Consider the following 25,000-nt stretch of genomic DNA (forward strand, 5'->3'; position numbering starts at 1 on the left):
ATGAGGCGGTTCCTAAGTTTAGAGATGTAACTAGATTCCTTTCCTCGTGGGGGCCAATAAAATGCCACTGTTGCTGTCATCTTGGCCACAGAGCATCAGAGTGCTTGGCTCCAGCCCCAATGCCACAAACGTATGCACTAACTGCCATGGCGGTAAAGAGAAGGCCCCAGATGTCACCAGAAAAGAGTCATCTGGGCCAACAACCTCTGGAAGAGGATCCCCAACCTAAGGTGACGAAGAGTCCTACGAAGGGGAAGGCCTCAGAGGAGGAAATGCCGAAGAACAAATGTGTGCACCAACCACCACGGCAGTAAAGAGAAGGCCCCAGATGCCACCACAGAAGAGTCATCTGGGCCAACAACCTCTGGAAGAGGATCCCCAACCTAAGGTGACGAAGAGTCCTACCAAAGGGGAGGCCCCGGAGGAGGAAAATGCTGAAGATGAACCAATGGTGAGTGCACCCATCCATCCCTTCGCCTTCCAAGTCAACCTCCAAGTGCCTGAAACGGGGGAGGAAGGGGAAGTTGAAGCAGTCTTGGACACCGGTTGCACTCAATGCTTCATCAGCATGTCTATTGTAAAGCAACTGGGCATACGCACAAGACCTCTAACCTGTCCCATTCGGGTTGAGCAGGTAGATAGAACGCTAATTGGAGGGGGCCCAGCCACGCTAATAACTGAACTGGTAAAGTTACAAGTGGGCTGCCACTATGAGCTTCTCAAATTCATTGTGGCTCCAGAGATGCCAGAAAATATTATCTTGGGGCTTGCAAGGCTTGACAAGTGGAAGCCTATGATAAAGTGGGAAGATGGCGGTAGGAAACTAATGATTGTATTTGGGCTGCTACCCAAGAACGATTGAACCTGCAGCACCTGCATCAGAGAAAAAACCCAGGGGTCCAACAAGTACCAAAAAACTTGTTGGGGGATGTTTTGTCGAGAAAACCACAAGACGACAGTAAGAAGGGAGAAGTTGTTCACCAGATCATTTCTTCCTCCCACCAAAAGGCAACCCAAGTCACTATCCGAAGCCAGGATAAGCTGATGACAGCTATGAAATTGGCGCTCTCAACAGACCAGTGGCTCAACAATAACCAGGAAATCCTAACGATGGAAAATGGATTAGCCTGGAAGGGGTCCAAACTGTATGTCCCCGCAGGGCTGAGGCTGGAAGTTCTACAGCGAAGCCATGAGGCGGAACTAGGAGGCAACTTTGGATTCCTAAAAACGCTCCACCTTGCCAGGCGTCAATTTTGGTGGCGAAAGATGGAACCAGAGATGGAAGATTATGTAAAAAGCTGTGCTACTTGTGCAACAATGAAACCACTGCCGGAGAAGTCCCCTGGGCTACTACAATGAGTGGCCAGCCCTAACCGACCATGGGAAGAGGTCGCAATGGACTTCATCGTCGAACTCCCAGACAGCAGTGGGAACAGAGTAATCTGGACAGTTATTGACTTGGTTTCCAAGCAGGCGCACTTCATCGCTTGCTCAGGGTTGCCATCTGCAAAGAAATTAGTGAAAATGTTTGTGAAACATATTTATCGCCTGCACGGATTGCCCAAGAGGATCATTTCAGACCGCAGAGTCCAGTTCACAGCCAAGTTCTGGAGAGAGGTCCTGAGATCCATTGGGTCCACACAAGAACTGAGCTCAGAGGTTCATCCCAGCATGCACTGCGCAGCAGAAAGGGCCAATGTGATGGTGTAACAATACATCTGGTGTTATGTGGACTATCAGCAAAACAACTGGTGGGACTTGCTGCCCTTCGCCGAAGTGGCGTACAACGACGCGGTCCACAGCACCACTTAATTAACTGCTTTCCAGATTACCAGTGGCATGGAATTTGTTGCCATGCCTGAGTTGCCTAGAGAACCTCCCTCCTTCATGTCTCTGAATGAATGGATGGACACACTAAAGAAAGGATGGGAAAATATGAAGAAGGCTCTAGCAGATGCGGCAGAAGCCTACAAGAAGCAAGCTGATAAACACCGCTCACTCCAAAACCCCTTTCATGTGAGGGACAAAGTTTTTGTATCTATCAAATACATGAGATTAAAAATGCCTAGCAAAGAATTTCGTCCAAAATTTCTAGGTCCATTCCCAATCCATTCCCAAGATAGTTAACCCAGTTGCAGTTCAACTCAGTCTACCCAGAAGTCTAGGGAAAATTGACCCAGAATTTCATTGTAGCTTGTTGAAGCCAGTAATTGGGTCCAGCATAAGAGCATCCACCCAAGCTTTCTCTCCTCCTGTAGTGATAGAAGGGGAAACACAATCTGAGATGGAAAAAATTGTGGACTCCAGGCTGAATATGGGTCGCTTACAGTATTTAGTGCATTGGAAGGGTTACCCTTTGTCTGAAGCTACTTGGGTGAAAAGTTGGAATCTAAAAGTGGCTTAAGCAATACAAAACAATAAGCCAGTGGTAACTGGGAGGGGGAATAAAAGGAGTAAACTTGTGGAATGTGTTGTTGTCATTCTTTTCTAGAAGCCCAAGGTTATCTTTTGTCTCCGCACCTCTGCACCTGGGGGGAGATGCCAGCGTGGCCGAAGAAGATTGGACCATGTGATGGATTTATGGGCGTGGGGATAAGATCATGAACTTTCAACTGGGTGGAATCCCAGGAAGCTTTTAGATTTGGGATTCCACAGTTTGTTGCCAACATGTCTGACTTATTAAATTGGAACTTTAAGGATAGCTCTTCCTTGGATTCTGATTTAATTCTGCATGATATTTGGAACGCTGATATTATGTTGTCCAGGGGGAGGTGTACATCAAGTACTGATTGGAAGGCTCTCTCTTTGATTTTTGCCACTTGATCATATGGATGAAGTGCCTCCATTCAGTCATTCAAGTAATCCTATTTGCTGATCACTATATGCTTCTGGCATACAGAAACAACAATCTACAGTCCGAATCACACTTCTGGATGTTATCTGTCTGTTGTAAACTTTAAAATGTTGCATACAATAGGCCAGAGGTGTCAAACTCGCATCATCACGTCGTCATGCAATGTATCACAACTTTCCCTTTTCACTAAACCAGGGGTGGGCACAGCTAATGCATGAAGCATCCAGCCTGTGTCTGACACCTCTGCAGTAGGCTGTTGCCAAGAAATTTATTTCAGCAGAAAGGATCAGATGTTTTTATTTGAGCTGTAATTGAATTTATTTGAAAACTGCCTCAATTCCTAATGTTTTAATTCTCTCTTCCTATAAGGAAGAATAAGAAAGTAAATTGTTACGGATAGGTAGAAAGGATACTGGAAGGATACGGAAATGCTATAGTTAGAAGAGATTCTAATCTGAAACTAAAATTAAGAAAACAGTGATCAATGAAAACAATTAAAAGGGTTGCATTAGGAAAGATGAGATAGTATATATTAAAACATATTTCTCAACCATGGAAATTTTAAGATAGGTGGACTGCAACCCCACACATCTTAAAGTTGCCAAGCTTGAGAAAGATTGCTTAAAGAGTTAATTCTCTGGACTACTCAATGGCTTTTGCTTGGGCTATGAACAAAGGATCCTCTGAGAATGCGGATATTTGCTTACTAACAATAGTCAGAAAACTTTCCAAGTACATCTAAGCAAATAATCTGCAGAATTTTAAGGGGACAAGTCCAAATATGGCATTAGTCCCTTAAATCAACCATGAAAATAAAGATACAGAGGGGTTGCATAAACCAGAAACTTTTAAAATATCATTTAATTCATGATTTGGCCAAACACTGAGCCAAACTGAGGACAGGATAGGAAGAAAGAACAAAATAAGTAGAAGCCTATTGTTTCTCTTTAAAAGTGGAAAAATCATTTCTCTCCTGAAACAGGAAGAGAATACATTATCTTCCCTGAAAAGGGGGGGGGGTACTTTGGGGGGGGGAAGAGGAAGATGTATGAATAGTGGAATTCAATGCAGAAGAAGAAGGGGCATTTTTAGTCCCTTCTTTTTTGTGGGTGCTTAAAGCTTATCCAAAAAAGGATAGGGAACATAGGTAAGGAGGTAGAAATTCTAATGTCTGACCTAATGGTTGTCTGAATACTCTATTTTTTAGAAGAACAATGAATGCCTAAGCAAAAGTGTCAGTTGACACAACCTAAAGTCAATGCTGAAGACACACATTTATAGCAGTAGATGATGAACTAGGAGCAGGAAGAATAATCATGTCCTCCTTAGTATTAGTTCTCTTTGGAATGGAAGCAAGTATACAGTTCACGTCCTCTATCCCACACAAACTCACAAAACAAGGGGAAAGGGGGAGAAAGTACTTGTTCTTCAAAAAATAGTCAGCTGTTATTGGCTTGCTCATTCTTTTTCAGCACAAAGGTAACAACTCCCCCTAGTGTACACAATAGGTAAAAGCATAACACTAACTCAAATACTGTTAGAAACTGGTAACTAATCTTCAGAGAACTGATTTACAAGTGGATTTACAAATGACAGGCTACAAGAATGACATGGGAAAGATGTTGCAATGGACATACAAATAAAATCAGATGATGTAATAAAACGCTGACAAGTACCAGCTTGACAATGCATACTACTAACACCTAGATATATTTGTTTTTATTTGTCTACTCACAACTTCAGAACATGTTTATTATTTTTAAAAAACTTTTTGAGAACTGCTTATAACACAGTCTGCTTATTTGTTGCCAAGCAAGTCTTTCCATCAGCTGTAACAGATCAGGCTACAATTCTCCCCAATGAACATCAAGGATAGCTCCAATTAGCACTCCACCCTGTTTGTGCAACTGATGTGCGTGTCATTTACTCAGCTCTTCTAAAGGCAGTTTCTCCTTTTCATACAACTTTTTTATCCTGTCGCAGAAACAACCTGTATGTTAGGAACTTTGGAAGAAGTGAAGAGTGGGTTCTCTAAATTAAGACAGAGAGCTTAGTTATATGCTTTAAAATCTGTAAAAGCCACAGCAAACTTAGAAGGTTGCAGTACTTTGGACTCAAACTCCTATTAGTTTCGGCCACAAGGCCAGTGAAAGCCAAAAATATTGGGAGAGCACCAAGTTGTTCTTCATGAAGAGACAGTCAATTTTGTTTAGCTTAATGCAAACAATACAATAAATCACATATAGCCATTTTGGTTGTGCAGCCCTTTATTAGCAACTAAAATAGAATATATTTGTTGTACAACACGGGTAGTAATTGATTATACTGGAGTTTTATTATATTCTAATACAGGATCTTTTATAAATGCATTTTTTTAATTAAAAAGCTTCCATCCTTTTCTGTTTAAACTTGCAAAACTATTCTGAAAGCAGAGTATGTGCACAGGTCTGCAGAGTGCAAATCTGGGATGTGGTAAATGCTTTACATGTTGTATTTTGCAAGGACCGTCTGTCACCATACCTTTATAGCCACTGGTTTTTAGAAGTCACAACATTTTGACACCAGCCTTCCTCCCTTGTCCTAAACAAGAAAGCATTTTTAAAATGAGTTGTAACTAAGGAAGGACTACACCTACTAGAAAAAAAAAGAAGAGTTCTATTAGTTTGAGGTTTCAGTATACCCAAAGATCAGGAACTGCATCTTTGCAAGGGCAAGGCTGGGACCCCATTGAGTGTGCAGGTGTCATCCCTGAGTAGTCAGAGGTTCAGTGGACCATTAATGCTCCTGCTGCATAACTCACTGAGCTATCTTGCCAGTTTCGACACTGGCTTGACTGAGCATAATTCAAAAATGAAAAGCTCATGTTCATTCCATTCTTCTGGAGCTCTGTGATAGCCTAGATGGAATAAAAAGAATGTTTTATAAAATGACTATTCAGATCATTGGCAACATTTCTTACACGTTCATAAGGAATACTTTTTTTTTTCAAATCAAGAACTTTGAACTTTTCTCATGGTTATTGGAATAATCATTCATATGGAAAACTGAGGCAGATGGATGCACAAATTTACTTTGGAACACGTTAAAAACACTACTGATTGTCAGAAGGCAAATTAACTCTCAGAGTGCTTTTTAATCTCAATTGGACCTTAATGGGGCCCAAAGGCAATCCTGCTAATAACCATTATGCTCACTTTGCAACACACCATCTTCTGCTGTAATTGTTTTTATTAAAGCAATATTTTTTAAAAGCCAAGTGGGAAAGGATGTGTTTTGGGGAATTCACCATGTTGTTTACTCCTGACTCATATAGTGAGACACATAGCCCCATGGTTCTACTAATTGTGAATCTTCCCGACTTCTGAGGAACTAAACACAAAGGGCTTTTTTTCTGAATGCCTGTATTTTGTTTGATCTAGGCAGAAAATTCAGCATGCACACATACCACCCTTCATCCATCCAAGTATATATATAGAGGTGGCAAAGGAAAAGCTTCATCCCTTTTTCACGGGGAGATTGATTATTTTTGGATGAATAATCAACTTGTCATGGTAAAATTACCAAACTCCTCCATGCACTGGCAAACAGGAAGGATGCAATTCTATTGGCTCTATCAACTTTTTCTTGCAAGTACCCCAAGGGATATGCTCTTCCCACAGTTAGATGAAATTACAACCGAAAAAAGTGTTGGTAGGACTTTTGCACTAATGAAAGGGACATTTTTAAAAAATCAGAATCTCTTATCAGTTCTATCTTGCAGATTCTCCCTCAACTCCTTCCTCAACAAATTTTTATTATTTAATCAATTTGTTAGCTGTCTCAATCACTGAAGCATCTCTAGGTGGGATTAAAAAAGAGTAATTATTTAAAATGGCCACCAATAAGTCAATATGGCCGATATAACTATCCACAATGGACAAAACAACAGCAAAAGCCCTATATCAATGAGATTACAAATCACCCTGTCCTGTTGAAAAAAACCGAAACAGGATCACATGGAGTTCAGAAGAAATACAATTCCAAAGACCAGGGACAGCCACGGAGAAAGTGGGTATCTACTGCTCTGCACAATAGCAGGGCTTTCTTGATGGATCTGGAGTATGCCAACCCTGCCAGACCTTATCAATTAGGCAAAATCAATCAGAAAATGATAGTCTTGAGGGCACGAAGAGCTTTCATATATTTGTAACTTGAAAACGTACGTATACTCATTATTTCATTTAACAACAATACTTACATTTAATAAAACACCAATAGGATGTCTTCCACATATTGTATTATGGTATTTCTTCAAGTAATTGCTAAAGGACACAGGGTCAAGTTGTTCTATAATGTTCATACCCTGAGGAGAATTAGAAAGTTATCATTAATTTTTAAATGCCTCAAATATAAAATATATTATTTAACAAAAAAGAAAAACTGACAGATTAAAAACTGACAGATTAAAAACTAAATCATGGTACACTATGAATATAATAACTTGCATAACTTACTTAGCTCCGGGTTGAAGTGTGGGGTCCTTGAAGCTCTCTGAGCTTGGTTGTTTTCTAACATAAGAGGTGTTGGTGGTTCCTGATTGGGCTGTTGATCACTCTCACCAATGCTGACAAGATGAGCCACTAGTACTATATATAAAATGAGAACAAACCCTACTCCTTACTAGTATTGATGGTGTTATCTAGATTGGCAATGAAATGTCTGCAAGAAAACAACCAAGCCCAGAGGACCAAGGACCCCAATAGTTTATATCTGAGGAAAAAGCATTTATAGATTATAAATGCTTTTACTATTAGTAAGAGTGAAATTGAGTATTTTGAGTGTTTGTGATTCATCAACAAAAGCAGCAATTATTTTCTTCTCTCATAGGTTCTATTAATTATGTTCTTCTATATTTTATTTTCAACATCAGAGTCTGCATCCAATGATAAAGTGAAAGGCCTAGGACAAGAACACCTCTATGACAATTTCACCTGATCTCATCCAAGTGTCTCAATGCCAAATAATCATAGTAATAAAACAATATTTTATAGGCAAGGATAGGTGCTGAAATCTTCAGGCGCTGCTGAACTACACTGAAAATCCACTTTATCAGTGCCCAGAAGGACAGAAAGGCAAGAGCACACTTCTTCTGGCAGCCTTAATGGCAAGAATCAGAAAGGTTTCAGGTCAGGTATAGGACTGAAATGACATTTGATGTCTGAAATGACAAATGACCACTGGAAGGACTGGGATGGAAATAGTTCATCCTTCCTTCCTCTCCTTGATTTTTTTTTTTAAATAAGAATTTTATTGGTGTTCATATATATATATATATATATATATATATATATATATATATATATATATATATATATATATATATATATATATATATATATATATATATATATATATATATATATATATATATATATATATATATATATATATATATATATATATATATATATATATATATATATATATATATATATATATATATATATATATATATATATATATATATATATATATATATATATATATATATATATATATATATATATATATATATATATATATATATATATATATATATATATATATATATATATATATATATATATATATATATATATATGGGGAAAAGGTAAGGGGGTATACAAAACATTTTGGCAGCTCCCACACTAGTGATAATAATCCATCCAAAACTCACAATTTTTACAATCTTAAAAACAAAATATAAAAGACAAGCAGAAAGCCAGGTCTTATTCTATATTGTCAACCATGTGTTCATTCGTTTCCCTTTGTCACTTTCCAGAGTGTCCCAATTGCTATTATTTCAAATACTTTTATTTTTGTGATCTGAGCCTTTTTGATATTGCTCCTTCCTCCCTATCTCTCCTTGATTTCTCAGCTACCTTCAATGCCATCAACTATGGTATTCTTCTGAAGTGGTTTCCTCACGGTTCATTTCTTTCTCCACTATTGTTTAACACGTATATAAAACCACTAGTGAGGTTATTTGATGGCACGGGATGAGATATCATCAATATATAGTAACATTCAACTTATGTATCTCCACCCCAGCCAGCCAAAGTATACTGGGGAGGCTTCATTTTAATGCCTGTATGGAGATGAATAAACTGCAGTCCAACCCTAGCAAAATGAGGGGTTTGCATAGGTGCTCTCCCTCCCTCCCCCTCCCCCCTCTCTCTGAACCATGACTGCTACGGAATTGAAATTTGGCAAATTTTATAACACATTTATGACATAAATGTGATAATGCATCCATTTATTATGTAATACAAAGCATTATACATATTTCCTATGATTAACTGCCGATGTTTTACTTTGCTACACAGTTCAACATGGGCTATTTTCAATATCTGAATATCCCCCTAAATTTTTAAGAACTTTTCCAGTGAAGGCAGAATGTTAGAAGCTCCATCATTGTTGAAGACACTGAGGAATCTGGTAAGGAAAATACTTATGAAATGATCATCTAAGAGATAGAAGGTGGTATAATACTTATACACACAAACACATACAGATACACATATGTAACCGAACGTTATACTGCCTATCACACTAAGTATTAGTGCTATTTATTTTAATTCAAATATTTTTTGCTAAAATCATCTGCACTCTGATATGTATTTATATTCCCTAGTATCCATCTTCAGTCCACAACTGCTTTTGTAATTTATGTCCAATTAGACCTTCACTGTGTGGTCATGTTAAGCTTTCCTAAAACTACATTTTTGTCATTCCCAGTTTCAGCAAATCTTCTTATATTGTCAATAAATGACTATTGCTTGCCTATTCCTAACTGGCTAGTTAAATCACATACACAATGGATTAGTTAAGCAACAAACTGCTCTATTTCCTTTCTGGCTTTATTGGTTGGCAAATTGGCATCAAGAAGACAGCATTCTTGTTGTTAATGCTGAGAAAGCTCATTTAAACCTGACTGTTTAAGTGGGCATTCAGGAACTGAGGAATCAATGAAGAATGTTCCTGGGATGTATGTGGGCAGTCCTTATTGGTCTAATGCTACTATTGAGACTGAAATTGTTTTCCAAAATGTATATTTGGGGGATTTCCACCCCCACCCCACCCCACTAGTTAGTTTTTTTTAGTTTGCTTAGACCTGTTTGCTTAAAACAGCATAAAAACACTTGTAATAAAATGAGGCTTTCTGGGTTAATAAAATAAAAAACCACAACTGACAAACCTCGGTGGATATGTGCACACAATGCAATAAGCCCTAAACAAACAAACACTATAGAATGAACTGGTTCATGTAAAGTATATAAAAGATATAATGGGTAATGCTTTGATCAGATTCAAGGCAAAAAATGTGCAAAAGATATTTATACTTACCATTTTATCTAAGTGTTCAATTGATCTATAAATCTCTCCTTGAGACTCATCATAGTAACTGTATCTGAACCTCTGACCTTAAGAGAAAAAGCCATATGAAATTAAAGGCCAAAGGAATAACTATATACATGTTTATGGCAAGTCAAACAGAATTACATTGTAGCTGGTATCAAAAAACCATACAAATTGACTCTCTCGGAGATATCATTCCAAACACTTGACACACGTAGATAGTTGCCTTAAAGCAATATTTAAAGTAAAATAATATGGTCACTTAATAATTGCAGCAAATCTGATTCATAAATACTCTCTATCTATCCATCCATCCATCCATCCATCCATCCATCCATCCATCCATCAACCCACACATACATGTATTATGTATGTATATGTATGTATATACACACACACACACATATTATACAAACACACACACATATACACAAATTTTATACATACATACACAAATTTGTGTTATTCTGGAACACTGGCATTTGTAAGAAATTCCTTTTTTTCCAAAGCACACCAAAAATACCTCTGGTAAAAACTGAAGAAGGACACCCCCAAACCACATTCCCAAGTACATGCTGTATTGAAAGATCTGAAATATTAACCTAGGAGGAAGAAACACACAAGCAAAAATGCAAATTTTGAAAAGGTTCTATGAGTCCTACAATGATAGAATTATTCTATGCACAACTAATAATACTTTGGCACACGCAGAAGCCATTTCTTTTGTACAAGCATCTCACCTCTAAGGACAAAAACTCCTGAATGTTAAATATGCATGCAGGCACTACTCTGACTTCAGACATTTCTTTTATTCCTCGCTAGGCTTCTTGCCCACTGATTTTAATTGCTAATGCTTCTTTTAATTAAAACAAATGGGAAGCTACTCTGCTGGAAGTAGAGCTGCACAAACCACTCAAGGAAATTTAAATAAAGCACTTTCCTACTGCTTAAATTCAACTGCTTGAAGTGTTGAAGTTGAAGTTCTTTGCTTTTATGGCAGTTCTGGTGGAAGTACCTTCTCCCTATATATACACACACTCATGCTACGATGGGAAAGATGTTCCTGATGTTCTCTGAACTTGGTTGTTTTTCTGCAGATGTTTCATTACCACCCTAGGTATCATCATCAGTGCATAGGAAGTAAGAGTTTGTTTAAAACAAGTAAAACAAGCCTTCAAATGATCTGGGAATCTCAACATTCTGAGCAGTAGGTCTGGAGGATCATTTTAAGATGCACCCATCCAGATGGTTTGCACACCTTTACTGCAAATAAGAGCAACAGCCTGAAGCATAGCCTGAATGTTTAAGAATGCTTTTGAGTGCAAATCTGATAACTATTTTTTGAAAATAAAAACAATGATAAGAGAAGGGGAAAAGAATGCAGTCTAGTGCATTGTTTAGAAGTATGACCTCCTGCTTACGAAAGAAAGATTAAGGTAATTATCCATCCGTTTATCCACCCACCCACCTACCCAGCCATTTATCTATCCATCCAATTTATATGGTCATCCATCTCAGTGAGTGTCTCTGGGTAGCAAATAGAATTAGAATAGAATAAAAACCATTATTACACATTTAAACACAGGCAATACAGTACAATTAAGAAGTAGGTCCCTGCACACTCAAGCCCCCAGAACCAGGTCTTTAGGGCCTTAGGAAAGGCCAGCAGGGTTGAAGCATCCTCATCTCCAGAGGGAGAATGTTTCATAAGGAGGCTTATAGCAAAAAAAGCACGTCTTCCAGGCTCCACCAACTGGCATTCTTTGACTGATGGCACCAAAAGCATGTTTGATTGGATCAGATGGCCAGAAACAACTGAGGAGAGACAGTCCCTTAAGTAACCCAGACCTAAGCCAAGAAGAGCTTTAAAGATGGCATTTGGCACCTTGAATTTCTCCTAAAAGCACACTGGCAACCAAAACACCGGTATTACTGGTGTTTCATATAACGAATAACCAGCACCATTTTACCATGCTGACACATTCTGCACCAGCTGAAGCTTCCGAATAGTCTTGAATGACAACCCCATGTATAGGGAATTGCAATAATCCAGTCAAGCGATCATAAGGACATAAATGACAGTGATCAGGGCCTCTTGGTCCAGAGACAGCCACAGATGGCACACAACCTAAAGGTGTGCAAAAGCCCTCCCAGCCATAGATGCTACCCATCGTTTTGAGCAGGATCAGTGAGTCCAGGAGAACCCTGAGACTACACGTGATCACAATTTCTGAAGTTTCCTGTTGGCTTCCTACAAAATCAATGAGGAAGCTGGCAGGAATTTTTTTGCTTGCCTGCACTCTTTAGTGCTCTCCCTGTAGAACCTGTACACTCACCCACAAGCCTGCTTGCTTAGGACTCCCCACTTCTTCATGATCAACAACCTGCATAGACCCAGGGTTATGACAGCAACTGGGACCACCAGGATTGCCATCACTAAGTAATGCAGTCATATGACATTGCGCTTTATAACAGTATCATTTAGTGATGGAAATTCTGGTCCCAAATGCCATCATAACCAGAGGACTACTTGTACTCAAAATGGAATAAACTATCTATCCATCCTGATGCTTGTCAGCTGCATTAGATGTCTATAGTTATAATCCCGATATAGTGTATTGTAGATGATGGATAACAATTCATCACAATAGAAAGGCAACAAATTGGGGAATGTTAATGGACAACACCATGTTTTGCTGAAGCAGGTTTGTTATTTTAAAATAGGTTAATTTTAAACGAGTTCTTTTGTGAACATGTTCAGATATATAATTTAACTTACCCCAATGACAGAAGTCAGAGGAAACCACAAAAAGATTACAAGGATCTGCTAAATATTTGCTGAAGAGTTTTCCAAATTCCTGTTCTTTTGTCTCACTCAGTGCTCCAACCAATACAGGAACAATAGTAAACTCATCCTTATGGCTAAAAAGAAGAAAAAGGATTCAGAACTTGATTGGTGCCATTTTAAGTTTTTCCTCATATTCAAATGATTCTGTAGAGCCTGATAAGCTCCCTGCAAAAGTCTCACTATTCCTGACAATGAATAGGGTTTGGCACACCTGGCAAAAAACATTTAGATTTTGAATTTCTTGTAAATGATTGCCAGGATGCCATATATGATGGTCACAGATATGTCAAGGTACCTGGCAATGTTTCTCTTCCTGAGACACCTGGTTTTGGTTCACTAATTCTTTTAATTTACAAAAAAGCAATGTAAATTAATCTGTTCAAAGCAAAGCACCAACCTCAACCACACAAAGACTCAAGATATAGTGTTAAAAAATAAAATGGATTGTTGGTTGCAAATTAATGGTTTGCTAGGAAGCATGCCCAAAACTGTCAGGTAAAAAAAAAGACAAACTGCAGGAGAGATTAGAAAAATAATAGGGTGCATCAATAAGTAGCATCATTACCATACTTTTCAGAGTATAAGACGTACCTTTTTCCCTCAAAAAAAGAGGCTGAAAATCTGGGTGCGTCTTATCCACTGAATACAGCATTTTTTGCCTCCTGAAACCCCACCCCCTTCACCAAAATGGCCGTGCAGGGCATGGATAGTCTCTAGGAAGCTTTTAGAGAGCTCCTGGGGGCTGGGGAGGGCAATTTTAAATACCCCCCTGCCCCCAGGAGCATTATAAGCTTCCTAGAGGCTATCCATGCCCTCTTTTTTTTTTGCTCGTTTTTGCCCCCTCCCCCATCCCCTCAGGAGCAAACCCCCTAATGCAGGGGTGTCCAAACTTGAGAACTTTAAGACTTGTGGACTTCAACTCCCAGAATTCCCCAGCCAGCCATGAATTGAATTGAAGTCCACAAGTCTTAAAGTTCCCAAGTTTGGACACCCCTGCCCTAAAGGCTATCCATGCCTTTTTTTTTAGAAAAAAAAACAGGCCCGTTTTCGGGAAATTTTGAGTATTTTTGCAGAGTGAAAAACTTTTTTTTTATTTGCCTCTTCAAAACCTTGATATGTCTTATACTGTGGTGCGTCTTATGCTCCGAAAAATACAGTAATTGACATTCCATAAATTTTCAGTCAAAGCAAGGTTGTTAGGGAAATTGGGCTCTAAGTCCTGCAATGTAGGATGCCTCAGGCTCAAGCCTTTCACTGTTCCTTTGTAACATCTACCTAAAACGACTAGGGGAGGTCATCAATCGGTATGGAGTTTAGTATCATCTGTATGCTGATTACATCCAATTACATATCAGCCCAAAACTTTAACTAGTCCAGAATGCAGCAGCACACATAGTAATGAGGGACTCTAGGTTTGTCCGTGTAACACTTTTTTAATTTTACCAATCATTCCACATTATTTCAAAAAATACATATATGAGCTAGGTAGCGATCAGGAGCAGAATATTTACAGATTTCAAACCTTTTAATATTACTTTATTTAAAAATGCACATATTTTTATTTTTACAAGGACAAAAAATCTCTATTGGAAACCCTATTTTCCTCAATCCTTTGCTTTTTTATTCTTCTAACGTAGCCTTTCTTTATGTGTCTAAAAGTTTCAGTTCACAGTCCTCTCATTTTAATTGGTTTGGTACATCAAAGCCCTAAGAATTTTGAAGATGTAAATGTATTCAATGTTACTAAATAACTGAGAAAATCGATTTATTACTATAATTATTTATATTATTATTATTATACATGCAATTTGATATCTGCAATTTTAAAATGATCCGTGTACCTTTCCATGGCTTTAGCAGTGTAAGGCAAGTGCATTTCAATACTATGTTCATCTTCATCTGTTTGCAAAGACATGCGCTCAAACATTCCAGTCTTCCACAGATCTGCATAAACTGAAAAATGTCGAATATATTAATAGACTAAAAAAAGAGGAACAAATGGATAAACAGCTACATAACCCCTGCTCCCCTTTTCTGCTTTATATGTTAGACCCATGATGGCGAATCTATGGCATGTGCAACCAAAGTGGCACGTGGAGCCATGTCACCTGGCACATGTGACATCACCCGTTCCTCTTCCGGATTTCTGGTGCACATGAGTGCATGATGATCAGCTGGCCTTCGTGCGTGTATTAGTGCCAGAAACTGGAAGAGCTTGTCTTCTATTTTCCTGTGTGAGCAAGTGCGCCGGCCAGCTGATCATTGTGCACGCATGTACGTCAGAAACCCAAAAGATGCGCACTAGAAACCATTTTTGGGAGCGCATATGCGCCATGGGCAGCTTCTCTTCTGGGTTGGCCCAGGGGAGCACGCACACACGCTCCCTTTTCGGCACTTGGTGCCGAAAAGGTTCCCTATCACTGTGATAGACTGAGGATTCCTGAAGAGTTAACACTGGAACCACAGCTTGTAGTAAGAATGCTATTCATAATAGTTCTGGTAAAAGTCCTCCCTCGCCCCCCGCCCCAACTTACCCTAGAAATGAAATAGGGTACTCCAAACAAACAAATAAAAAATTAAAACTGGTATTTTGTTGAGGGAAAGGTTTACACACATAAAAAACAGGACAATACATATTGAAATATGCAAGTTTGATTTGTATTTGCTCATACATACTGTAGGTTTGAGAACACTAATGTAAGATTTCAACTGTATAAAATAAAAGACACAACTGTGGAGTAATTGCACATTTAACAGCTTTCAACATTTATAAAATATAGTAAGGGCTATTTTTCAGACATATCTAGTAATTTTTAGAATCTAAAAGCATGTCTCAATTGTTTCTCTCAAGTTGCTTTGTACCTTAGTGAGATTGAAAACATTAGTTAGCGTTAGGTATGCACAAAATTAACCAATCTGGGAACAGGATTCACAGGAAGTGAATCAACAATTTCTACAAGTAAATTCTATGAACCAGAGGTAGTTAAAGGTATCCCAGAAAATGGATTCTAAATGAGTATTTCATCTGGAACACTTCAATCAGCTTCTAGGTGAGACTTTATAATACCCTGAAAAGTACCAACCACTTCTGGAATCACATGGTCAAGTAGGATATTTGACATGATCTGGAGTTGGAGCGGGATGTTTCTGAATTCTTCAGAATGTCCTATTCCCAAATTGATGAGTTTTGCACATTCTAATTTAAACCATGAGTTTAATACGGGACTCCCAGCTAAAAATGTGGTTAATTTTTAAAGGAATATACATTGGAAATAAACACATTTACTTGTCATTTTGCAATTAGGCTTAGTGTATCGATTGAACCCAGGCACATAATTTTCATGTGGCTATGAATAACTTTTACTCCTTCCATAGCCACAGCTTACCTAGTCTGGATGTGACTTCCACTTCACCTTAACTTGGTGTAATTAAGTATCATCAATCAATGCAGTAACTGAGACAAAAAACAAAAGTAGCAACAAAGCAGAATTGCTTCCATTGACGTTATCTCCATTGTTCAGGCTTATTTAATCACTCCACGCAGGGTTCTTATTTTAAACGATCTGGTGGAAGGATTAGACTTTGCTCACTCCACACCTGGATGATCTGTGACTGACTAGATATGCTCCTGCATTTTTGTTTAAAACGTAAAATCTTGGAACTGGCAGCTGCCAGTTACCAAAGATGTTGAGAGGTAGCTGCAGAGAAATATAATAGGTAAACAACTGCAGGTTGTAGTAAATTGTGTTGTGTGTGGCATGCACTATGGTTAATATTAAATTATACTTACATGTAAATATACCTAAGACAGTCGCCAACAGTTCATGTATTGAATTAAGTTTTAACATGGTTTGTTTTTTGACTTAATACACTATATGAATTCAGTCTTTTGTGTGTTAAAATTCTATGCAAATCCAGCCAATACGTAAAAGAAACAATAAGTATTAAACCTTCTGCATCAATACAGCTGTCTTTTTGTACAAATATTTAAGAGATAAACTATGCAGAATAAACAGTCTCAGAAAAATAACAGACTAAATTTGCTAAGAGCTTATTTTGTTTGTGTATTGCATGAATTGTGTACAGTTACCCTTTTGATCAATTCGTAAATCATATAGGGGAGTTCTATATATATCCACACTGGAAAGTGCACATCTGGAGAGGGGCACATGATGGGAAGGCCCAAGGATGAAGATTCTCCGTCTGAAGATGAATAAGAAAAAACATTTGAGTAAAACATTTCATAACTAAAGCACATCAAGAGGTTTTAGATAGATTCCCCTTGTTTAATTTCTACATTATGTTTGTAATGTGGTTGATTGTGAGAAGTTGAATCACATAACATCTGGATCCCATGAAGAGTTTTGTATAGAATTTGGCAAGCAGAATCCCAGGGAAAAAGTAATCTGCATTGGGACAAATATAGATTTGGTATTTGACAATACAAAGGCTTCTTCTGAACACAGAATAAATCTTTCAGATTCTTTTTTCCATTGCAACTTCGTGCTCTGCTTTCCATTTAATTCAAGATGATTCCCCCATACATAAAAATGGATTTTAGACAAGTATGTTTTTAAAAAAAGCATCAGTAAAAAATCCTGCAGGTCTCCTATATTCTCTAGGATCCAAATTATGCTTGTAACTCTGATAAACAGATTTCCTCTCCTGACAAATCCACTTTAAATAATTTTATGTTGTCTTAACCAGTATCTATACAAACAGCATCTGGCTGTTCTTAGGACAAGAATCTTCTTGAATGCTACTTACGTAATTGAAGGATCCACTTGTTTGTATGCATGAGCTGCACAAGACCCACAGTAAGTATATCCTGCATGTCTGCCAAAAACAAAAGACACTTTCTTTGAGGCTTTTTTTAAAATCTCTGTAGAAAAATCTCAATGAAAGAAATATAATTGAGTTTGATAAGCAGATTTTATTAGGCCAATCTACAGAATGCTCCAAGCAAAGTACTAAAAATCAAGGTGAAAAGCTTACTTATGTAGCAGAAAATAAGGTGGGTACTAGCAGTGAGAAAACTATGATGTAATGATCAGATCTAGCCTCCAAGATCTCCTGACTCAACTCAGTGCAATGATGACTATTCATTCAAAAGTAATTCTTTTAAAGCAAAAGGGACTAGCAAGTAAAATCAGGCCTCCTTGGGAGCTACTGTTTCAAGCTGATTGAACCATATTGAAAAAAGTTCCTGGAATCTGTCCTTGTTTCTCCTGACAGGAAAAACAAGGAATGCCTGTATGGTCATGCCAAAGGCATACAGATTCTGAAAAGTTAGGGGGAGGGGAACAGACTCATTGAAAGAAAAAATCCTCAGTCCTGGTGTGTACGCCATATCAAGATTGTTAACTCTAGGAACAGAAAAAGAAAATTACATCTGTATATTTTAATTAAAGATTAAAGCGATTTGAAGATATTAATATTCTGCTTTCTCAAAGAGATTGCTCAGAAGACTGTACATTTCAAGTATTCTAAACACTACTCAATTGAGTAGCAGAACATAATGTATAAAGTATAATACTCATAAAGTATAATTTCCTGTGATTTGGGTTCAAAAAACCATATTTTGGAGAAAAGAATAATATGGACGAACATAAAAAAAGGATTCTTAAGGAGAAGAATTGCTTGACTAATTACCAGTATCTACCGAAGTGTCTGTCAAAATACTGTATTTTTCGCTCCATAAGACGTACCTAGGTTTAGAGGAGGAAAACAAGAAAAAAATATCAGGCAGAACCTGAGAGGATCACAGATAAGTGTCCTCTCATGTGCCAGCTCTGCCTATTGACACCTGCACTGCAGAAAAGTGACAGAAGAGGTGGGCAATGACCAACACAGAAGAGGCGGGGTGCAGCAGTGTAAAAGGACCCTGCCACCGCAGCCCAGCTGCTATTCACCAAAGGACCAGTCCACTGTTGGAATACACTTCACGGTCTGTGATTCAATATTTGCTCCATAAGATGCACAGACACCCATCCACCTTTTTTTGGGGGGGGGGGAGTGTGCGCCTTATAGAGCGAAAAATACAGTATGTATGTATATATATGTATGTGAATATACATATAAAATAGATATTTTAATTTAGATTAAAGATTTGCCCATTCCAAATGCCTAATTTCATGAAATAGGTAGCTATTCTAAAAGAAATTAAAAATAAGACAGAAGTAGACCAATTATTATGTCTTTCATTCAAATTTGCCCTCACACATAGCCATAAACTAATTACTACCAATATCTTGTCAGACTGAGTTCAGAGTAAGCCAGAGCTAATTGTCACAGTGAAACCAAAACAATTAACGTATACCTGTTCTTGTAACTCAAAAGTCAACCAACAATAATTTTAAGAAACCGCCACCAAGAAGTCAGGGGAATAAGACTAGTTTATTATCCAATCAATACACATTAATATAAAGAAGATTTTGCTCTCTCTAGTTATGCGGGGCGTACTAACTTTTTCTAATATCTTAGTATAAATTCTTAGGATAGCCCTTTTATGATCTTCAGGGAGTGGGAGGAAGAGGGGGGGAAACGTACGGTGCAATAATGGCTCTAGCAGGTCTTTTTGTAGACTGTACTTGAGAGAGCCAACCTTCTAGTTGTGCACTCAGCTGAGGTCCTACAGAAAAAAATAGATTTTTAAAACAATGTTAGCAAATAATTATTCCTTGTTATAGTTCCCATGTAATGCAATACAATACAATACAATACAATACAATAATACAATACAATACAATAGCAGAGTTGGAAGGGACCTTGGAAGTCTTCTAGTCCAACCCCCTGCCTAGGCAGGAAACCCTACACCGTTTCAGACAAATGGCTATCCAACATCTTCTTAAAGACTTCCAGTGTTGGGGCATTTACAACTTCTGGAGGCAAGCTCTTCCAGTGATTAATTGTTCTAACTGTCAGGAAATTTCTCCTCAGTTCTAAGTTGCTTCTCTCCTTGATTAGTTTCCACACATTGCTTCTTGTTCTACCCTCAGGTGCCTTGGAGAATAGTTTGACTCCCTCTTCTCCCCTGAGATATTGGAACATTGCTATCAAGTCTCCCCTAGTCCTTCTTTTCATTAAACTAGACGTACACAGTTCCTGCAACCGTTCTTCATATGTTTTAGTCTCCAGTCCCCCAATCATCTTTGTTGCTCTTCTCTGCACTCTTTCTAAAGTCTCCACATCTTTTCTAAAGCGTGGTGACCAAAACTGAATGCAGTATTCCAAGTGTGGCCTTACCAAGGCATCATAAAGTGGTATTAACACTTAATGTGATCTTGATTCTATCCCTCTGTTTATGCAGCCTAGAACTGTGTTGGCTTTTTTGGCAGCTGCTGCACACTGCTGGCTCATATTTAAATGGTTCTCCACTAGGACTCCAAGATCCCTTTCACAGTTACCACTGTTGAGCAAGGTACCACCTATACTGTACCTGTGCATTTCGTTTTTGTTGCCTAAATGTAGAACCTTACTCTGTATTTAATTCTCCTTGTACCAGCAATAATTTAAAACAGTACAATCTTGACTTTCAGTTAAACCCTATTGTATTTAACAATGGTTTTAATCTGAAAAACTCACTAGGAGATTTTGCAGCTACTAATAAGTAGTTATCAATGTTTCCTGCTTTGTATTTTAGCCAAAGTTGATCTACTGATGCATTAATTTTACTAATACCAATGGAATGGAATAGAATATTTTTTTTTATTTACAAATGTAAATTAAAATGGTGCAAATGATCCATTTCCCAATAAACACTGGGGAAAAAGACGAATCAGAAAAAAAAAAGAATCAGATTTCTTGCTTAGGTAACAGGAGACAAAAATCACAAGAATATTGTAGTTTTAAAAGCACGGTCAGCTTCTCATTTACCTCATTTGTCATTATTTCTCCAAGCTTTGCTTGGCCATATATTCAGTTGCTGAAGATAATCCTCTGGTGTACAGATAATACTATCCAAACATATTAAGATCAATAATACCTGCTGAGTTAGCACACTGCTGAATGTAATTAACTTTACATCTGCCATAGCCTCTCTCAAATGTGGTTTATAAACTGTTTGGAGTTCACAACTAAATTAACAATATTCATTGTTAGAAAAGAAAACTAGTTTCTTTACTGTGACGGATAGAAGACATCTATCAATGAGAAACAGTTATTTTTATGCTAGATTAAGAGCAGTTTGAAATTGCCTTGCAAGAAAACTCTTTCCACCAATATGAAATCCAGGAGCAATTTCTGTCTTTTAAATGATAACTTTTCCATCTCTTCAGAAGAGCACCTTTTCAACAAGATGCTTTTTAATATTTATTGTGACTTGGCTAAATCATCTACAGTATATTCGTTCTAATCTCTATGCACCCTCTCCTTTCAATGTACTGTATATTCCCTGGTACAATTACTTTATACCCATAACTACAGTTGCTAAAATTTCCATTTTGAAAGCGGACTTGTAAATACATTAAAATAAAGTACACCATATGGATGATATTTAAAAAGTGATGAGCAGTGTTTTAAGTCTGGCTTAAGGCATGACTGAAAACTAAAGCAAAACTTTTTCAGACAATTTGCCTCTAATAATTAAAATCAGGTATTAGTATTTACAATGCCAGCAACATTTCATTCTTTCAAATATTGATTTAATGCATCAATTTTTCCTCAAATGTATGCCTAACTGCGTTGGCCAGCACAGCCAGCAATTATGGGAGTTGTGGTCCAGAAGATCTAAAGCATGCCAGGTTGCCCACCAGAAGCACATTAAAACCCACTTTAATGAGCACAGTAGTGCTATGAAGAGTAAAGAATGAAACATTGAACCATTGTGAAAATCCTATTCCTATTTCAAGGCAGAAAGTGAAAACAAGTTTTCTTTGGAAGTTGTCTAATGCTTATATTAAATGCATTTCTCCCAACATTTCTCCACATCAACTCCAAAATTGGAGGTTAACTTACATTTATTCCCAGAAATCCTTGATTTAAGATCTATGTGTCCATGAGCAGATAAACTGATCTCTTCTGTCAAAGGATGAGCACTTTCATATAATGCTAACCTTTTTTCAGATAAATCTTGGGATTTAGAAGTGTCCTTTAAAATCTATTATATTTGCATAATGTTTCAGTACCTTTCACAGGTTTTTGAATGTGTTTTCCGTTATATATTTGGTCAAGAGTTACTAAATAAAACTCATATACAGTATATTTCATGTAGATTCATGTAGAACGAGGAAGAAATGGGCGTTGGTTCCAACCTGATACGCCCTTTCTCAGGACGGTGGCGACATCATCCAGGCATGGGATATGACTCAGTCAGGATCCAATAGGACTGGGTCTACAAGTATTAAAGACACACCCATGAGGCTACTCCCCAGAAATAGATGAAGGAGTGACTTGTAGACCACTGTGTAAGCAATCTGAAACGATATATAATATCTCTCCCAAAGGAACACAGTAGAAAGGAAAGGTAGTAAGTCCAAAGAACAAGGTGGGGCTGGTTGATGTCTCCACCGTCCTGAGAAAGGGCGTATCAGGTAGGAACCAACGCCCATTCTCCAAGTAGGTGGAGACATCATCCAGGCATGGGACATACCAAAGCCCAATAGTCCCATCGGGAGGGAAAGTGGCAACCACACGCTGCAGCACGTGCCATCCGAATGAAGCATCAACTGAGGCGTATCTATCCAGCTTGTAGTGTCGGATGAATAGAGAAATCAAGGTCCATGTAGCCGCTCAGCAAATGTCCTCTAGCGAAGTTTGAGTCGACCAGGCCGCAAATGTGGCGCTGCGTGTGGAATGCACCGTGATATGAGGTGCAACAGGCAGAGAGAGTGCGGAATACGCCCTAAAAATAGCTGCCCTTACCCAACGACCAATGTCCAAAGAAGAGGCCTTGGATCCTTTCTTACCTCCATGCTGGAACTTGACGAAAAGAGCCTCAAATCGCCTGAAAGAAGCAGTTTGCATGCGTAAAGCACGACGTACATCAAGGTAATGCCACTTACATTCCAGCTCGTGAGATGGCAGAGGGCAGAAGTCTGGAAGCACCAGTTCCTGGGTTCTATGGAATACAGAATTTACCTTAGGCACAAAGGTTGGGTCAAGCCGAAGGACTACCCTGTCTGGATGAAAGATGCATAAATCTTGTCTGGTGGACAAGGCTGCCAACTCTGAAACTCGCCTCGCCGAGGTAATGGCTACAAGAAAAACTACTTTTAATGTTAAAACATGCAAGGACACAGAATGCAAAGGTTTAAATGGAGACCGAGTCAATGATTCCAGGACTTTGGAGACATCCCAGGTAGGAAATCTGTGTATTGTAGGTGGCTTGATGTTTGTGGCCCCCCTCAGGAAACGCCAGATCAGAGGATCATGAGAGAGAGACTGAGCCGCGATCAGAGAGAGGACAAAGGAGAGGGCCGCAACCTGGCGGCGAAGAATATTCGATGAAAGCCCTAGGTCCAGCCCCCGTTGCAGAAGTTGGAGAATATGGGGAACAGACGCCTCGAGGGGGACAATGCCCTTTGATTGGCACCAGACAGAGAATTGAGTCCAAGTGGCGTCATAAATGCGGTTAGTGGAAGGGCATCTGGAGGCTTAAATTGTTCGAATGACCTCAACCTCCAAGCGGTGAGGCGCAACCACGGAAGATCTGGATGTTGGAACGCCCCTTGCAGGAGCAGTGAGGGGAATTGGGGCAGTTGCCACAGAGGGGCCACTAAGAGATTCATGAGGTCAGCAAACCAGGGTCTGCGGGGCCACCGAGGAGCGATCAAGATTAGTTCTGCCCTTTCCACAAGCAGCTTTCGGAGCACCCTCTGAATGAGTGGGATAGGTGGAAAGGCATACAGAAGGCCCGGAGGCCACTCGTTCCTCAGAGCATCCACTCCCTCTGCCCCTGGAGTCGCAAAGCGAGTGAAGAACCTTGGTAACTGAGTGTTGTCCTGGGAGGCAAAGAGGTCAAGGACCGGAATTCCGAATCTGACTGTCAGCTGCTGGAAGACGCGCCGATGAAAGCCCCACTCTGCTGGATCTATGTGCATGCGGCTGAGTTCGTCTGCCTGTGTGTTTTGGATCCCCAATATGTGTTCGGCCTGGAGTGACAATAGGTGGGTTTCCGCCCAAGATATTAGATGGAAGGACAGAGTCATCATACGTCGGGATTTTGTCCCGCCCTGTTGGTTTATGTGTGCCTTGGTGGTGGTATTGTCCATAAGGATGAGCACGTGCGCATTGGCCACAAGAGATTTGAATCGGAGCAGGGCAAGAAACACAGCTTTCAGCTCCAACCAGTTGATACTGTTCCTCTGGTCGGAGCGTGACCAAAGCCCTTGGGCCGTTTGTGACAGGATGTGAGCTCCCCAACCTTGCAGACTTGCGTCTGTCATTAGCGTGATGTATGGGGGTTCACAAAATAGAGAGCCCAGTGTAACTGCAGGGGAGAGCCACCAGCATAGAGATCTTCTTACCTCCGAGGTCAGGCAAATTCTGTGAGTAGAGCAACTGCAGTTTGCCTTCTGGTACGGGAGCAGAAGCCATTGAAGCTGGCGATTATGGAACCTGGCCCACGGCACGATGTGGAAAGCGGATACCATCTTGCCCAGAAGTTGAGATAGATGAATGTGCAGAACCACCTGCTGGTCGCGGATGGATGAGACCAGGTCGTGAATGCTCACCTGTCTCTCTGGGGATAAAAATACCTGTTCCAGAGAGGTGTCTATTACTGCCCCGAGATGTGTGAGATGGGTCGTGGGCTGCAGATGACTCTTCTTCGAGTTGACCAGAAAGCCGTGGTCTGCTAGGGTGTGGAGGGTGAGCTGGACGTCCTGGAGAGCCTGATGTGAAGACCTGGATAGTAACAAAATATCATCAAGGTAACAGAGAATTCTAACCGGCAGAGATCTGAGATGGGCCACCAGAGCAGC

At 39.2% G+C, this 25,000-nt stretch overlaps 1 protein-coding gene across 2 annotated transcripts in view; it reads right to left on the reverse strand.

Moving 5' to 3' along the window:
* Positions 1-5,103: 5,103 nt before the first annotated feature.
* MEMO1 (mediator of cell motility 1) overlaps positions 5,104-25,000 on the reverse strand; it is a 33,126-nt gene continuing 13,229 nt past the window's right edge. Inside the window, exons 2-10 of one of the 2 annotated variants that reach the window (XR_014174400.1) lie at positions 19,629-19,710; positions 17,847-17,915; positions 17,170-17,282; positions 14,921-15,032; positions 13,011-13,153; positions 10,220-10,296; positions 7,092-7,196; positions 5,535-5,750; positions 5,104-5,434 (exon numbers count right to left, since the gene is read on the reverse strand). Coding sequence is in view for 1 of the 2 variants with exons in the window: in XM_081941576.1 (XP_081797702.1) it covers positions 5,619-5,750; positions 7,092-7,196; positions 10,220-10,296; positions 13,011-13,153; positions 14,921-15,032; positions 17,170-17,282; positions 17,847-17,915; positions 19,629-19,710 (833 nt within the window). In the remaining variant the exon portion in view is untranslated. Of the gene's footprint in view, positions 5,751-7,091; positions 7,197-10,219; positions 10,297-13,010; positions 13,154-14,920; positions 15,033-17,169; positions 17,283-17,846; positions 17,916-19,628; positions 19,711-25,000 lie in introns of both variants that reach the window. The other variant, XM_081941576.1, reaches the window with a different exon arrangement.

This window comes from Natrix helvetica, assembly GCF_964273705.1.
Source record: "Natrix helvetica genome assembly, chromosome: 2".
NCBI classification, from domain to species: Eukaryota; Metazoa; Chordata; class Lepidosauria; order Squamata; family Natricidae; genus Natrix; species Natrix helvetica.